Here is a 17,081-nt window from a genome sequence, read left to right as displayed (position 1 = left end):
CGCCATCCCTGCCCAGAGGAACTCAGGCCTCCGTGCGTGTGCTCCCCTCCCACCTCCTTCGCCTGACTAGTAAGGAGAAGCACCCCAACACAGGCATGCTGGCCGGATCCTGAGTGCTTTCCTCTGACAGCTCCCAGGCCTCTTGACAGCCCACTATGTGGTCTTTTTTGCTTCTTGTCTGTTCTTGATAAGGGCTGTGTTCCCTCTTGCCAGAGTTACTGGTTTTATATAAAATAAGGAGATGAATTAATCTCATGGTTGAAAATGCTGTATTATTTATGCAGTATAAAGTAAATTATGCAGTAGGCTGTATCTGTCATTTAGAGAGAACACAGTAGAAAGTCTTTTCCCACCTGGTGTCATCTGCCCCCATTCCCACCATGTCACCCCTGCAGAGCCACTCGATGAGGTTCACGTTGCTAGCCGGTGCCTTTCTGCAGATGGCCACCTGGACGTGTACATGCTTTCCCCGCCGGCCGTTGGACAGATGTCACTTCTCCTGTAGGCCTTTTGGCCAGGCTCTTGGCAGTGCTCAGCCGTGCTTGTGACAGGCCGGGGTGGGGAGGCCGTCCTACAGTGGCGCACCATCGCCCCTGCTGACACCTGGGCCCAGATGTGCACCTTCTGGCAGTTTGCAGCATTGTGTTCTTTTTGTTCTGCTTAGAAGAGGCTGACTCAGCATCCAGGTTCATCACTTGTCCCCTGCATTTCACACCTCACCCCTTAGATGTGATTTCCCAAGAAGGAGCTGAAGGCCCGGCGGGCACCGTGGAGGGTGTCGGCTCTGTCCCCCAGCAGGCGTTTGGAAGCAGGAAGTGCGGGTGTCTTGGAGGCTCCACAGGCATGCCGGGTGCTTTTCGCAGGGGTTGTCATCTCAGCAGCCAGAAACCATAGATTACACGCTAGCAGGCTTGTTGGGTCAGAAGTGTTAGTGGAGCCGGTGTCTGTGCTGGCCTCCACACAACACACAGGGCTGCTGACGTGGCTGAAGTGGTATTTTTTCCAGCGATGAGCTCTTGCTGTGAGATATATACGTTGGATTATATCAAAGTCTGTCTGCTCTTCTGAAGGGGAAACAGTACTTCCCCGAAACCCTTACAGGAAGACCAGAACATCCTGCTGGGTGAGACTTGTTTGTGGCGCTCCTAGGAGTTGCGGCTCGTCACTGGTTGTAGCGGTTCACGCGCTGAATGTGTGGTCTGCTCGGTGGCTCCCCTTGAGTGAAAAGATGAAGCCCCCCCTGAATAGGTGCTTTCACCCCCCTGAGCATCAGGGGCCCAGTATGTGCCCGCTGCCTGAATCGGGCCTGTGGGCCTCGGTGGGGTTGACTTACTCCTCAGCCTGAGGGCGGGGGGAGGGTGGGGTGCAGGGTTGGCGGGCAGCAGGGGTGATACGTGTCCACGCAGTGGGGCGTCTGGCCTCCGTGAAGGGGAGCCCTTCACGTGCCAACTCACCTTCAGGCCCCAGGGAGTGCAGGGGTGAGCCTGCTGCTGTGTCAGGTGGGCGAGGTGCTCAGCTTCCTGACGCTGATCCTGCGACAGGGCACCGCCTCCCTCTGGCCCTGTCTCTGTGCCGTGGTCGGTGTGTCTTTGAAACAGAAAGGCAGGCCCGGTGTGACCTGGGGGAAGTTGCCCGTCTTTTGTGGCTGTCTTTTAAAGTACATCTGCAGCAAGTGTTGTGGAGCTAATGAGAAAGTCGACATTGTCTTCTGAACGTCTCATCCTCTCTGGTTCGCAGAAGGACCCCGGCCAGCCCGCTGAGTGCAAGCAGCAGTAGGGAGCGCGCCTCTGCAGGCACCGTGGACCGTCAGGGACGCCTCAGCCACCGCCCGCGCACTTGCATCGACAGTGCTCGCACCTGACGTGTTCTCCTGTGCATGGTTTTCCTTTACCTTTTATTTTTCCTTATTATTTGGCTTAACTTGTACGGTGGCAACTTGATGCGTTTCGGAAGTAGGAGGATCAATCCAGCACCTCTACTGTATCTGCGCCCTCTGCCCAGTGAGCTTCCAGCCCTGCCCTCGGGGCCCAGAGACGCCACAAGGGGTGGGAGGGAGGGCGGGCGGGCCCACAACAACGGGCAGCTCACTGGGCCTCGGTGCGGAGGCGCCCAGGACCCAGCGCACAGCCGTCGCTGTGAGGGAGTCCCAGGCCGAGAGCCAGCCGGCCACCGAGTGTGTCTGTCAGCTGTTGAGTTGTAGTCAGCAGAAGAGCCGCCAGCAGGCGCCGAGCGTGAGGCCGCGTCTCCTTAAGACCTTCTTCTTTCCTTTCGTTGTGCAGGGGCTGGGGTGGGGGTGGTGGCGCACTGACTCCCGGGTGATAGCTTTAGTAGTTGTTTTCATGTTTATTTATTCATCCATGTTTGTAAGGCCTTTAAACTCAGGCTGTGGCTTGTCCTTACGATTTCTGAAACCACCTTGTGACAGCAGAGCTGGCGACTCGGCCCAGGAGGATGTGGCGTCCCTGACGTCTGCGCGGCCTGTGTTGAGGAAGCCGCCGGCCGCTCCCTGCCGACGGCCCTGGACGGCCGGGGCGCATTTCTGTGATGTGCAGACTGCAGTTTGCTGTGAAGGTCGAGGGGTTGTAGCCAGAGTGTCGGGATCTTTGTCTCCCAGCCATGGTCGGAGGGCTCGGGTGCAAAGACACTAGGTCAAGTGTGTGAACGTCAGTCTTGTTTTGCCAGCACCACGTCATTTCCTGGCTCCACCTCTTGTTTTGTTTTCAAAGCCCTGGATTCGATGTGACCTGCCCTTGACCGATGTGCAGGGCTCTGGAGTGTGCGGCGACCGTCTGTGCAGTGGTGTGCCCGCTGGCCAGGCATGGAGAGTGCCCAGCCTTACCGTACAGTACACATTTGTATCTTAATACGGTGTTTCAATTTGTACAGAATAGTTAGAATATTCTATTAAAGTTGTGAACATGAATTGGCTGTGGACTGCCGTCTGTCTCTTTGGGGGGAATACTGTGGGCGAGGGGGCAACCTCTGCTCCTCTCCCAGCATCTCCTGGGGGCGGTCACAAGCTCCACTGGCCTCTTCCTGTGGAACCCTGGGTGTTGGTGAGACCAGGACCTCCAGTCCTAGCTTTAGTGCTGAGGTTCTAGAATGAGTGTTCAGGAAGCGGCTGCAGTCAGGTGCCCATTGGACCTGCCACGTCTGCTCCCCTCAGGCCCTCCCTGGGAGAGGGGCTTGGGGTCCTCAGGAGAAGACAATGGCAGAGACCCTTGTCTCCATCTGGGCTGTGAATCACTCTCAGAGGCTCTGGGAAGAGACTTCCCACGTAAGACTCAGGTTAGATCTGTCTTCTCGCTCCTGCTTTTGTGATGTGTCCTCCTTCCCTGAGTAAGAGGAAGCACCCCACCCGATGGTGGGAACCACTGCCCTCGTGGGGCTGGTCCGCTCCTCCTTGGGAGAGCAGTAGTGAGCACTGGCAGCCCAGGAGCTGCAGGAAGGGTTAAGCCAGCTAAGGAAGGACGTGCTGTCGAACTGGGGTGCCCTGGCTCAGGTCCACCTCAAGGAGTCTGCGCCATCCTTGTCCCATCCCAAGATAAGTGCCCAGGGAGTGAGGCTCAGTGTTCCCCGTCACGGTGCCCACGGGGGCCCAGAGCCCAGGGCGGGTGCTCAGTGCAGAGACCACAGCCCTGCCTGCTGGCCCATCAGCTCGCTCCGTGCCTGTGGTGCTGCTCAGCGGAGACCCACAGACTCCTGCGGAGCCCCGGTGTTGACACTGTGACTGGCCCGCAGGCCCTTTGAGTATCAGCCTCCCCTGGGACAGGTACGAATGAATCCACAAGGAATTGAAGGCCCAGAAATGATTGCGTACTACAGTATGCTTGGGTAATTTGTAGGGAATTCCCAGGGCAGTTGTGGAGTGGGGAAGCATCAGGGTGTCAGGCCCAATGCGTTCGTTTTTGAGATCACAGCAGGGCCGTGGACCATGTTCCCTGACAAAATAGTGAAACAGCTTTCAGGCATACCGAAGGTGGGTGTCTGCCACGAGTCCTAGCTCTGAGCCTGGGGCTAGAGCCTTTCCCAGCACAGGACTGTTAAAAGGAGATGCAGCTTACCTCGAGCGGTGATCCATGTGTACAAATCTACGCACCTATGTATACATGGAATTGAGTGTGGGCGCTTGTTACGGTTTGAGGTGGCAAAGGGGGGCTGCCTGATGGCACATGGATGTGTGTGTGCACGTGGACATCGTGCACATGCACACGTCTGCAGGCGGTTTTGTCTGGAGGGTGTGCAGAATCCTAGCGAGGGAGGGATGGCCCCACTCTGCTTGTTTCTGGCTGATTTGGAGCTCTGAGTGTGTGGTCGCTAGATGCTGCGTTCCTGTTAGACTAAAACAGATGGAGAGAGGAAGGAACCTGTGAATTGTGACCTTCAGGGTCGGGCGGCATTTGGTTTTATTGCTCCCTTATGCGAGGATACCACAGCTGTTGGGAGTTCTGGCCATTTTATGGAGCTGTCACTGCCACCTGTCCTCCCCAGCTCCTAGGACACATCTACCTGGCCAGGGCCTGCCTGACACCTCCCACAGCCATGCCGCTACCTGGCTGCTCCCCCGTCCCGCCGTTCCCCCAGCACCCGGCCTCTGCATCTCGGCTAAATGAATCAGTTCTTTTAGAAGGATCAGCACAAAGCTGCTTCCTATGAGGCAGCGGCTAAAGATGTCCCCAATGTCCAAGTCTTCCGTCTGCGACCCCTGCCATCACCTGTAACATCAGGTGGTACTCCTCCCCGCAGCACTCCCCCTCCCGTTTTTGGGGTCTGTAATTCACTGCACCGGTCTCGCAGAACTCCTGAACCGTACTTAGAGTTCAGTGGCTTATGCGGGAGGTAATTGGGTGCAACCCAGGATACAGTTCTTCATTAGGACAGCTGTTTCTCTCCCTCTGCCACCAGACCCTGCTGGGGACCTTCTCGGGCAAGTATTAAACCTCTTAGCTCTGTGAGTCAGCACGTACCACACAGCTGTCTTGCGCCGTCGTCTCTCGCTGTCTTCCGTGTTACAGCACCCCTCTCTGTCTCTCCACGTCTCCCTTTAAGCCTCGCAGAATGGCAAAACTGACCAATCCCCTTGTTAGGGTTCCCTACACTTTATTTGCATAGCCCCATCCCACAAGGGTGTCTACTACCTCATTTGCATAGTCCTCCCAGGGTTCGAGGGCTCTGGTTGACCCAGGACTCAGAGGCTGCGGGGCCCCCAGGCCCAGGCACCTGGCTGCTCTCCAGAGGACCCGCTGTGGCCCCCATCAGTAGCTAAAAGTAGGGTGACCTGTTGTAGTGCGTCCACACGGTGGAACGCCGCCCGTCACCAACACAGGTGAGCCTCGAAGGTGCTATCTGAACAAAGCCGCCGCAGACAAGGACAGACTGCAAGGAGGCTCCGTTTCTAAGAAGTTCTAGAACCTGTAGAACGGCTCTGCAGCCAGAGGCTGCCCAGAGGGGCTGGTGTCGGGGCGGGCCAGAGAACCTCACACAACTTCCGTAAAGTGAGTCTCTGGGTGTGTGGAGCTGACACCTCAGTAAAGCTGGTTGGTCAGAAGTGCCCCAAATTGAGGTGCTTTCACCTGAGATTCTGGTTTCCCCCTTGAGGTTTCAGGAGCTGTGGTCATCCAGGGCCTAGCGCGTGCCCGCCCCCTCGTTCACCCAGGCTTAAGTGAGGGTGTGTCGGGCATGTGCCCTGGTGGCCACTCCCTTTGCGGCTTCTCTGACCCCATTTTCCTATGGGGGCCCCCGCTCCCCTCCAGCTGCCTGGCAGCCCGGCAGCCCCTGCCCCTTGCTCAGGCCTTCCTGGCACCCCAGCCCTCCCCGCTGAACTTCCCAGGCTTGGGCCCCAGGCTGCACCCGGCAGAAGCTGGGCGAGGGTAGGGAGGGCCCCAGCTGGAAGATGACCACTGGGATGGAGTGGGTGGTACACTCAGCCTCGTCCCTGACACCTCACCGTACAGTGGTGAGTCCCTCTGCTCCAGCTGCCCTCCTGCCCCCTCCCCCGACCCCAGGCCCGGGCACCCAGGAGCAGCAGGCAGTGTCGGTGAGTGAGGGGCTGCAGAGAAGCAGTGGGGCAGCGGGAGGGAGCCTGCGGCTGGGCTCGTGCCCCGCCACAGCTGACCGGCCTTCTGCACCCGGGGACTTTGGTCCCTGCTGCTGCAGCCTCTGGGGCGGGGTGACCCAGGACTTGGTGTGGAGGCTGACATCCAGGCCCTCTTTCAGGGACCAGCCCGGCCATGTGGTCAGCCCGCAGGACACAGTGGGGAAGAAGGCCTCTCTGGGTTCCAGGTGGCCACTGAGCCTCCGATGCCAGTGTCATCCTGCCAGCTTCTGGCCCTGGGAACCCCCAGCCCTTCCCCGGGGCCACACCTGCAGGGCGGAATCACCTGCAGGGCTTTGGGCGGGGCCAAGCCATCCATGTGGTACCCGTCACCAGTTCCACCTGGCCAGGCTGACTCAGCACACCGGGCGGGTGGTGGCCGGATGTTTCTCTCCATGACAACCCAACAGCCTGGCCCGGCCCAGCATGGCTCCCCGGGGCTCCCCAGCCCAGGGCTGTTCCTTCCCAGCCATGTTGGGGTTACACTACTAGGCCTGTGCTCATCCCCAGGGCTCCTCAAGAAGTCTGGGGTGCCTTTTTTTCAAATAAAAAACTTAACCTACATTTTAACAGTGATTTGAAAGTGCTTTGGCTTTGTACAGTCTTGTTTCAGATTGTCGTTTTAAATAACACTGTCTTTTTGGTGGAAGTGTACAGAGCACAGCAGGTTCCTTTCAACAACTTCTCCAGGGATCATTCATTGTGCCACGGGGGTTTGTCATAGTCTTCAGGGAGATGCAAATCCAAACCACAATGAGAACAGTTCACTCCCGCTAAGCCAAAAAACCAAATCCGTCAATGTTGGGTCGATTCTGACAGGACAGGGTGGAACTGCCCTATAGGGTTTCCAAGGCTGTAATGTTGGCACATCGTGTCAGCATTCTCGTTATTTCTGTTGTAGTTGTTTCATTTCCACTCACCTAGTCTCCCTGCGCCCCTACCCTCTCATCTTCGCTGTAATTGGTGACCATTTGGTCTCATACAGGTGATGTTTTTCAAGGGCACAGCACTCCAGGATGACAGTCTTTATGAGCTAACTTGCTACTAGTTACAAGGTGACTTTAGGGGATAGTTTCTGTTGAAGGTTTAAAGAGTATCTCAGGGCAATAGTCTGAGGGATTCCTCCAGTCTCAGTGAGTCCAGTAAGTCTGGATTTTTTGAGAACTTGTTTCAGTTCTGTTCTGTGTTTTTCTCCCTTTTCCCAGGATTCATCTATTGTGTCCCTGCTCAGAACTTCTGGGGGAGGCAGCTGGGCACCGTCTGGTTCTGGTCTCTAGGTAGAGGAGGCTGTGGTTCATGGGGACAGTCCTGTAGTTTGATTCCTTCTTCTCTGATTCTTGGATTTCCTCCTTCTCTTTTGCTCCACGCGAGTAGAGACCAATAGTTGTATCTTAGATGGCCGCTCACAAGCTTTTAAGACACCAGACACTACTCACCAAGGACTTGCATAAACAAGAACATAAACTTCATGAACTATATTGTACCAGTTGACCAAGGTGTCCCACCAGACTAAGCCTTCAGACCAAGGAAACTACTCCATGAGGTGATTGGGTATGTCTAAATGTCAGTTTCCGTGACCCCTATTTGTTTCATTATAAATGTTTTATATACGTTACTGATGGTTGCAGAATTACAGGTGACTTAGCATATACCATAACATCCTTTTTTCTGTGTACAACTTAGTGGCATCAGTTACCTGTGAAGTACATTTCCGGATCACACCAGCCTCCCTCCCTGTCTGGTTCCCAGTTGGCCTTCCCCACCGACTGTCTGCCCCGAGCCTGGGAGAGCAGGGAGAATGGGGCTCGAGGGGAGGAGGCCAGCACCAGACCACCTGGGGGTGTATGAGTTTCCCAGGGCGGGCCTAACAGAGTACCACAAACCAAGGAGGTAGGGGAGGGGAGTGGTATTAAAACCACAAATCTTCCCAGATTCGGGAGGTTGGGAGACGGAACTAGGTGTCAGCAGGGCTGCGCTCCTTCCAGAGGCTCTAGGGGAGGATCCTTCTCCTTCCAGCTCCTCGTGGCCCCAGACGTTCCTGGGCTTGTGGCCGCATTGCTGCACCTCTGCCGCCATCTCCACCTGGGCCTCCGTCTCCACCTGGGCCTCCGTCTCCATGGCCTTCTCCCTGTGTCTCTGTCTCATGCCCTTCTGTCTTCCTCTTGCAAGGAGACGTGATGGCATGTCAGGCCCACCTGCATCACCCAGGATGAAGTCTCCAGATCACATTCCCGGGTTTGGGGGTTAGGCGTGCACATGTCTGTGTGGGGCCACCATCCAGCCCACTACAGGTGTTTTTCAAACCGACGCAACACAAAGAGGAAAGTTGGGCACAAGGGCGTTGACGCAGTTGCTTAACGATAACAGCAAAACGCTGGGTGCAGCCTGAAGGTTCAGGGATGAGCTGACCAAGTAACCCACGGACTATTACCCAGCAGTGAAAAATAATGAGGCAGAACCAGCCTGCAGAGCAGGCGAAAACGTCTGGGAACCACGTATCTGATAAGGGGTAATATCCAGAATATGTAAAGAACTGCAACTCCACAGCTAAGACAAAAGCCCAGTTCTAAAGATGGGCCAGTGACTTGGCGTAGACATTTCTCCAAAGAAGATAGACAGCCAGTAAGCACATGACAAGATGGCCAGTGTCATAGTCTTTCAAAAAAAAAAAAATTGCCATTGACTTGATTCTCATAGTGACGCCATAGGACAGAGTAGAACTGCCCCATAGGGTTTCCAAGGAGTGGTTGGTGGATTCAGCCTGCTGACCGTTTCGTTAGCAGCTGAACTTTTAATTACTGTACCACCAGGGTTTGTCATAGTCTTTAGGGAGATGCAAATCAAAACCACAATGAGAACGCTTCACTCCCACTAAGCCAAAAAACCAAACCCAGCCCATCGATGTTGAGTCAATTCTGACAGGACAGGGTAGAACTGCCCTATAGGGTTCCTAAGGCAGGAGCAGACTGTCACATCTTTCTCCCTCAGAGCAACTGGTGGGTTCAAACTGCCAGCCTTTGGTAAGCAGCCAAGCATTTTAACTACTGTGCCACCAGGGTTCCCTTCACTCCCATTAGAATGGCTAATACCAGGAAAATGGAAAGTAGCAAGTGTTGGCAAGAATTGAAGAAATTGGAAGCCTCCTGCCTTGCTGGTAGGAACGTGAGGTGGTGCAGCCGCTGCAGAAAGCAGTTCGGTGGTCCCTCAAAAAGTTAAACACACCGAGTTACCGTGTCGTCCAGCAGTCCCAATCCTAGGTATATACCCAAGAGGCTTGAAAGCAAGGAGCCAGCAGAGACTTGTACGCCAGTGCTCATTGCAGCCCCGTTCACAATAGCCAGAATGTGGAAACAAGCCAAGGGTCCATCCACAGATGAATGGGAGTGTGGTCTACCCACGCAGTGAACTACGACTGAGCCCTGAAGAGAAGTGAAGCTCTGATGCGGGTGAACCTTGAACTTGGGATGCCGAGTGAAGTCAGTCACGGAAGGACACAGACTGCCTCATCCCACTTAGATCTACGGTGAGGAGATGCGTGGAGATGAGTGGTTAACGGACTGCGGGGAGGGAGAAACGAGGAGCTCCTGCTTCAGGGGTGCTGAGTTTGGGGCGATGAAAAGTTTCTGGATGTAGATGGTGGTGGTGGATGGTTTTACAACACGGGCAATGTGCTGTCACAGATTCCACACTTAAAAAATGGCAACATTTGCCTCGTGTGTACTACCGCAGTGAAAAACAAGAATGAGGGGTCTTGGTGGGGAAATGCCGGAGACGCGAGCAGGAAGCACGGATGTCTCTGTCCCTGAAAATCAGAATGGCAAGCCCACACCTGTGCACACGTGGATAATCGCCTGGAAACGCATTTTCAAAAGGGGTCAAAGGTCCCACATCTCAGAGACCTCAGGAGTAGGCGGGGCCAGAAGGTGAGCACTTTGAACTTTGAAACCACCTCAGCTTTTTTGGCGTCTTATTTCAATGTGTTACTATCTTGGTAATTTTTTAATTAGGAAGGAACTTAATAAAAATACACATGACAGCCCCTCTTCGGAGACCTGCTGAATGAGGAGTTAGAGGCTGGGGCGGGCGGGAGCCAGATGTCTGAATCTGATCTACCCATGCTGTCCCGGGAGGGTCAGGGGCTGGCCAAGTCTCGCTCACTGTCCCGGGAGGGTCGGGGGCTGGCCAAGTCTCGTCCACCTGGGGCCTTCTGTGGAGTTCCAGGCTGAGAGGCTGGTGAATGTCAGCTGATCCCACCATTGTGCCCCTCCTGCCAGCCCCTGGGGGCCACAGACCCAGGGGCTCTGTGGGGAGAAGTCCCACCTCTGAGCTCCCTGGGATGGGAGCAGTCCCATGCTGGAAGCCATCCACCCACCTCCTGCCTGGCCCATTTCCCTCATCCTGCTGGCTCCACACTAACCCCCTCCAGCTACCAGGCCGCTTCACCCACAGCCATGCCTGGCCTCCCCTGCACCTGACTGCCCTGGACTCTGGCTCACCTGAAGGTGGGCATGGGCTGGGGCTCTGCTCAGAGAAGCCAACGGAGGCGCCACCAAGCTCAGTTGCTTTTCCCAGAGAGTCGGGTCTTGGATGAAGCAAATGTTTTTCTAAATACCCTTCCCAAAACAATTCCTGAGTACTGGGCTGGACCCTCGGAGCCCCGAAAGAATAAGACACTGTCCTTGCCTTCCAGGTGGTGACGGTGAGTCTGAGCAAGGTACTGAGGGATGAATAAGGAGCTCACTGTGCCAAGGAGGGAGTGTGTTCTAGGTAGCATGTATTTCTCACTCCATCCCCAGTGCTGTGTGAGGTAGGACGTGCTGGTCAGACTCCAGCTGAGGGGCTTGTGGGGTGGGGAAGGACCAGATAGGACAGCCCTGAGATGACAGGCCAGGCTGCAGTGACCACACCCCCACCCCACTGCTCCCCAGGCCTCTCAATTATCAGAGAGATGGGGCAGGCCTGGTTATGTGGCTGCTCTCCAGTTATGTAGCTAGTGGGAGGCCATCCTCAAGGGCTTCCTGGAGGAGGTGAGGGTCTGCCAGGAGGGGCAGTAGGAGATCTCTCCCCAGGGCTCCCGCTGAGCACCGCTGCCCACAGGAAGAGAGTGGTTTCAAGCCCCGGGCACAGAGGCCGGTCCCTGTGACACATGGCTGCCTCATGAGCTTGGCTCTCCCCTGGGCAGGTTGGGCAAGAGCCTGGGGGCTGGCCTGCGTCACCACTGTGGAAGGGACCTTATTTGGGGAGTTTCAAAGACGACCTCGTCCTGCCCCAGTGGGGTGCCAAGGGGCCAAACAGCTGGTCTAGATGTTTGGGGACCTGGTGTGGGAGGAGGGACGGTTTCCTGCAACTCAGGTCGTTTGATCCTGAAGTGGCCCCTGGTATGTATCAGTAACTTGGCTCATTGCTGCTGCTGATGTCTGTAGCCCCCCCCCCCCCGCTCTGAGAAGCACCCCGCCATGTCCCGAGCCCCAGGGCGCAGCAGAGCAGGTGGCGGGTGGGGCGGGGGGTCTGATGGAGCTGCACTGGATCCAGTGATTGGCTGTGTGACATAGGCTGAGTTGCTTAACCTCTCTGAGCCTCCTGCCCCCCTCCACCCCATTTCCTACAAAACCAAGAAAGCAGCCCCTTTGGGGGTCACCATGAGGGAGAAATGAGATGATGCAGTCCCATGGAACAGGCTCACACTGGCCTCCCCATGGGGGGCAACTTTCCTATCCCCGACACAGCAGGACAAACTGGGGGAAGGGGTAGAGAAGAGCTCCCTGGGCTGGGGAAGCATACCTCACCCAGTCTTCACTTGGTTTGGAGGCCCCCTCATAGCCCTGCCACTCCCATAGGTCCCGGGCTGTTCTCCAGAGTGCAGCGGGACCCCTCTCCTCTGGGGCCCAGGCACCAGCCGGGCCTGCATGCACACCAAAAAAAAAACCCCAAATAGTTGCTGTCTGACCTATTCCGACTGGTAGCAGCCCTACAGGACAGCAGAACTGCCCGATTGAGTTTCCAAGGAGCGCCTGGTGGACTTGAACTGCAAACCTTTTGGTTAGCAGCCCTGCTGTTATCCACTACGCTATGGGGGTTTCCTGTGTGCACCCCGGAGTTGCCTAAGCAACATGTCTGGCGGTGCCTGCTGGGCAGTTCCCCTGACCCGGCTTTGAGGCTCTGGTGGGGGAGGGCCTTTAGGTGGAGCACTGGCGCCCCCAGACTCCCCAGGGGCAGCAACAGAGCTCTGTCCTCACCTGCATTCCTAGTGCCCCATTCCAGAGGGATGCCTAGTGAGGCCCCTCACGTGCCACCCACCCAGATCTTGGGCAGTACAGTCTGGGTGGCGCAAAGGCCGGGGGAGGGGTGCTGCGGCAGGGTACTGGAATGCCCTGTGCTCTGTCAAGGGCGGGCAGCCTATGCTGGGATACTTCCAGTGACTGGGAGCTTAGCACCCCTTCCTTGGCCCACCCTGTGCTGGGAAGGTCTTGTCCAGAGGTGGGGGATCTTCCTTTCGACCACCCAACCTGTGCCCGATCTCACCCAGGCTTGTTTGCCCCCACTCCACCTCCCCAGGCCTTGGAGATTTTGGATCCCCGGTGAGAGCAGGGCTCGGGCTTAGGAGTTCCCTTCCTCCCGGTGGTCGGAGTCCTGGGTACAGCCCATCTCTACTCTCTCGCCATCTGCCTGCCTCCGGACACTCGGCTTCCCCAGGCTCCCCGCCACCACAGGAGGGAGCGCTGGACAGCCGCCGCCGACGGATTCTAATGGCACAAGCCTGGCCTAGGCCCTTCGTTGAAGTGGCAGTGCGGTGATTCCTCACGGCGAACCTGAAGGGCCAGGGTCGTGGACTGCGCTCAGAGTTGGGGCACTTGTCCCGAGGCCGAGTATCGAGGGCCGGCTTCCTGGATGGGCAACCTCCGCGGTTCCCCAGGGCCTCGCAAGCAGCAGGGGGCCCCCGCGCACCGGAGGTGCCATTGCGCTGCTTTCACGCTCCCCTGTCCCGGCTAGAACAGGACGACCCGCGTGTTCATTTTGCAGACATGAGGCCCGTCCTGCATGGCCGTCAGGCCCAGCCGTAGGACCCCGCCCACCTCGGGGACTACAGCTGGGTGGGGGTGCTGGAAGGTGGGTGTCCTAGAGGACAGTGGCCCCCTCGGCCGGCTCCACCCCTATCCGTGGGAATCCGGGAGGAGTCGCCTTCGCTTCCTTCTCCACATTAAAGCCTTTAAGCGAAGAGGGTGAATAAAAGGCCGCCGCCGGCGGCGGAAGGGCGATGACTCAGCCTACCCAGCGACCCCTTGTTCCGAGGCTGGGGCGTCCAGGCGGGGGAGTGGAGGGACTCTGGACCCGGGAGGGGGCCCCACCCAGACCGACCTGGTCGCAGGAGCCCGTCCCCGGATCGGGCCACCACGAAGGCCCAGAGAGGAGGGACGGCCCCAGAGAGAGAGACTTGCGGCCGTCCCGCCCCCACGTTAATCAAGCACTCCTGGTGCTGTCGTGCGCGGTCTCCGCGCATCACCGAGTCTGACAAGGAGTCGTTAGTGCCCCATTTTACAGACGAGAACACTGAGGCTCGGAGCACCTGCTCCTCCGAGCCCGCCGGGGGGAGAAGGGAGATCCTTCCAGGTGCTGCGGCTGGATGGCAAGATGGCAGATAAGGATCCGGGCCGCTTCCGGGGACGCTCTCCGGGCGGCCAGGGAGGGGTACCCGAGGGCAACCGCACGGCCTGGGCCCAGAGGGTGGAGGTCTGGGCTCCGCGGTGTCCCCTCTCCGACCGGTCCCGGGCCCGCGGGCGCTGCCGGTGCGGCGGGGTGAGTCACCAGACAGGCCCGGCCGCACATTCCTCCGGGGAGCGCGGGGCGGGCACACCGGTCACACCAGGGGCTGGACAGTGACGGGGCGTCGGGGGGCGCGGACGAAGGAGCCCGGGGAGGGGCGGGGCCAGGCGGGGCGGGGCCTCCATAAAGGCTGTGCCGGGCCGCGGGGGCGCAGAGCCGGCGCCGCAGCCACCGAGCCTCGTCCTCCGACCGCCCCGCGCCCCGCGTTCACCATGAAGACACCTGGCGAGGTACTGCGCGAGGGCGAGCTGGAGAAGCGCAGCGACAGCCTGTTCCAGCTGTGGAAGAAGAAGCGCGGCGTGCTGACGCCCGACCGTCTGAGCCTCTTCCCCGCCGGGCCCGGCGCGCGGCCCAAGGAGCTGCGCTTCCACTCCATCCTCAAAGTGGACTGCGTAGAGCGCACGGGCAAGTACGTCTACTTCACCATCGTCACCACCGACCGCAAGGAGATCGACTTCCGCTGCGCCGGCGAGAGCTGCTGGAACGCGGCCATCACGCTGGCGCTCATCGACTTTCAGAACCGCCGCGCCCTGCAGGCCTTCCACAGCCGCCAGGAGCGCGCGGCCCCCGCGCCCGCCGAGCCCCGCGCGCCTTGAGCCGCCGGTGAGGGCGCCCGCCTGGCCGCTTCAGCTCCACACGTCGGGAGAGCCCTGCCCTCCGTGGGAGCGCCCCAGAGAACCCGGCGGGGCCTTGGGGGACCCGCAGCCCAGCGCCGACCCTCCGCGCCTCTGGCTCCCGCCCCGCTGCTGACCCCCCTCTCCCCACAGGAGCCCGAAACTGGGCGAGTCGGGCCGGAGCCCGCTGCCTGGCCGCGAGCAGGAGCCGAGGGGGCCGGGACGGCGGAAACACGGCGGCCGCCCACCGCCGAAGCCGCCGGAAGGAGGACTGTCCAGTGCCGAGCCGCGAGCCGCGAGCCTCGCCCCGCTGCGCGGGCGCGTTAAATTATTCATACGTTTATCTATTTATTTTTATGGTTATTTGTCGTCAAAGTGGTCTTAGTGTTTTGTTTTTGCATCAATGTGTCCATTCCAAATAAATAACCTGACCTGTTCCATTTTCTACCAGCCGCTGTGGTGTAGTGAGTTTCCTGCCGGGAGGCCTGGGACGGGGAGGGCATGTGCTGCGAGTGGACAGAGAGTCAGCTGCGGGCCAGGAAGTGCCCTGGGGTTTGGCCCGAGGCTGACTGGGTGTGGCGTGGGGAGGACAGGCCCGGTGGCATGCTTGATGGGGGGGTCACCCACAAACACCCCCACCAGGCAACAGCTCCTCCCGAGGTCTGAGCTGTCGCCGCTCACGTCGGAGGTGACTCCTCCAGCTGCCCTCCTCCTGCCCACACACCGCCTGTCCTTCAGAGACCGGAAGGAAGCCCCTCAGCCACTGGCTGCTGGCCCCAGCACTCCTGGCGGCCCCCACCCTGGCTGGGCCGGCAGCTCCACAATCTAGCCACTAGACCCTCCTGTCCAGTGCCCTTTGCCCGGCAGTGCAAAAGGCCTGAGTTTCAGGGCTGACACAAGATTAGGACATTGGGTGGAGGTCGGTCGTGGAAGCTTGACACCTCCCACCCCCCACACAGCCACTTCCTGAGGAGCCTAACCAGCTAGCAGTTCCACCTGTTTGCCTAGTCCAACCCTCTGTAAATGGGATGGTCCGAGAAGGTGTGTCCAGGGCTGCCCACTGGGGAGGCTCGGAAAGGTTTTGCCCCTCCACCCAGAAGGTCTATGGGTGATGAAGCAGAGAACAGATGGGGACAGGACTCTGCCCCCTAGCACAGTGAGGGGGGGTCTGCGTTTCAGGGGTCTTGCTGGACAGATGTCTGGTGGGGGAAGCAGAGTCAAGAGTGAAAGTACAGAATTTGACCCTTGTGGTGGTGGTGGTGGAGGGGTTGGCACAGGCCTCCCAGCTGGTCCCAGGGGACCAAGATGGACTGTCCCTTTGCTGGGCACCCTTCAGGAGTCCTGAGTGCTGTGCCCAGAGAAGAAACCATCCCCTGGCAAGGCATTTTCTCCCAAACAACTCTCTTGTGAAGCCCCTGTGAAAATGGCAAAGGGAATAGAAAGGCCAGCTGCGGGCCTGCTCCCAGGGGTAGGAAGGCTACCCTCCCAGGTCTCAGCTCCACTGATTGGGCCTCTGGACCCCCCAACCTCAGGCTCCACACTGAGGACCCCTCCTGTCCAGACTCTCTTCTGGGCAAACGGCCAAAGTCAGATGGTGAGCCCCCCATCCCTGGTGATAATTCAAGCAAAGGTGGGGTTGGCCTGGGCTCTTGGGCTGGGAAAGCGAATGAATCTCAACTCTCTAAGCTCCCACCCCCCCCGACCCAGCCTGGGGACTATAGAGTTTTGACAGTTGCCTCTTTGAGGGTGAGTGGCCCTCATGGTCTGGGGTGGGGGCTGGGCATCTGGAGACCTTGGCTCCCGAAAGACCCCGTCACAGTTGTTTCCTCCAGATTGGTCACGCTGGCCCGGGTCACAGCAGTCGAGCTGGCCTGCCGTGCTGGAGTCCCTTCTCCAGAAAGCGCAGGGCTGAGGAGGGTGGTGAGGGGGATGGGCCATGCCCCTGGATCCCAGGTCCTGTTGCCTGGGCCCCTCTCTTCCGGACCAGGGCAGGCTGGGGGTGCCCAGTGAGCACCAGCGGAAGACTGGGGGCAAGTGGGCATAGGGCCTGGCCTTCCAATCAGCTCTAGGACCCCAAGGAGCCCTCCCTTAGGCGGCCCGGCCAGCGGCCCACCCCTACTGCCCTGCTCTGGTTTGGAGGTCCCTGATTTACCTTCTGGGTCCCCCCTACAGAATGAGTGGTCTATTCCTAGACCTCCTTCCAAGCCTAGGTTTCCTGATCTTTTAAAACAAAAACCAGTTTCTCACTGGGGACTAGGGGTGGGGGTGAGGCATGACTGTGAAGGTTCATGAGGGCCCCAGGCAACCTGTTCAGCCCAAGGCCAGCTGGAGCAGGTGCTGGGGTGGGCAGTGGGTGCGCAGAGAGCTCCCATCTGGGGGGGAAGGGGTAGGCAGTGAGCTCTCATCTGGGGGGCGTAGGCATCAGGAGTGGGGTTTCTCAATGGCCATGGCTGGGGACATGCGGGGGGGCTAGACCATTGACCTTGTAGGGCCCACCTCACACCCTCACACTGGGGACAAACTTGGGGCCCCACCCCTTGGTCATCCTCGAT

General features: G+C 58.6%; 2 protein-coding genes across 10 annotated transcripts in view; both read left to right on the top strand.

The window, feature by feature from the left end:
* Positions 1-2,923, top strand: part of NAP1L4 (nucleosome assembly protein 1 like 4) — a 46,601-nt gene extending 43,678 nt beyond the window's left edge. For 6 of the 9 annotated variants that reach the window (XM_064287602.1, XM_064287596.1, XM_064287603.1 and 3 more), the window contains one exon: positions 396-1,341. In XM_064287602.1, coding sequence (XP_064143672.1) covers positions 396-548 — 153 coding nt within the window. In that variant the 3' untranslated portion in view covers positions 549-1,341. Of the gene's footprint in view, positions 1-395; positions 1,342-1,737 lie in introns of those variants that run through there. The other 3 variants (XR_010322370.1, XM_064287598.1, XM_064287599.1) reach the window with 1 other exon arrangement.
* An 11,145-nt stretch (positions 2,924-14,068) lies between these two features.
* On the top strand, positions 14,069-14,979 carry PHLDA2 (pleckstrin homology like domain family A member 2). The gene has a single exon (XM_023541822.2). The coding sequence runs from the start codon at positions 14,128-14,130 to the stop codon at positions 14,509-14,511; it is 384 nt and encodes a 127-aa protein (XP_023397590.1). The 5' UTR covers positions 14,069-14,127; the 3' UTR covers positions 14,512-14,979.
* Positions 14,980-17,081: the final 2,102 nt, after the last annotated feature.

Source organism: Loxodonta africana, chromosome 7, assembly GCF_030014295.1.
Source record: "Loxodonta africana isolate mLoxAfr1 chromosome 7, mLoxAfr1.hap2, whole genome shotgun sequence".
In the NCBI taxonomy this organism is placed as follows: Eukaryota; Metazoa; Chordata; class Mammalia; order Proboscidea; family Elephantidae; genus Loxodonta; species Loxodonta africana.
The sequence above is the reverse complement of the archived record's forward strand: the minus strand, read 5'-3'. Positions and strand labels throughout refer to the sequence as shown.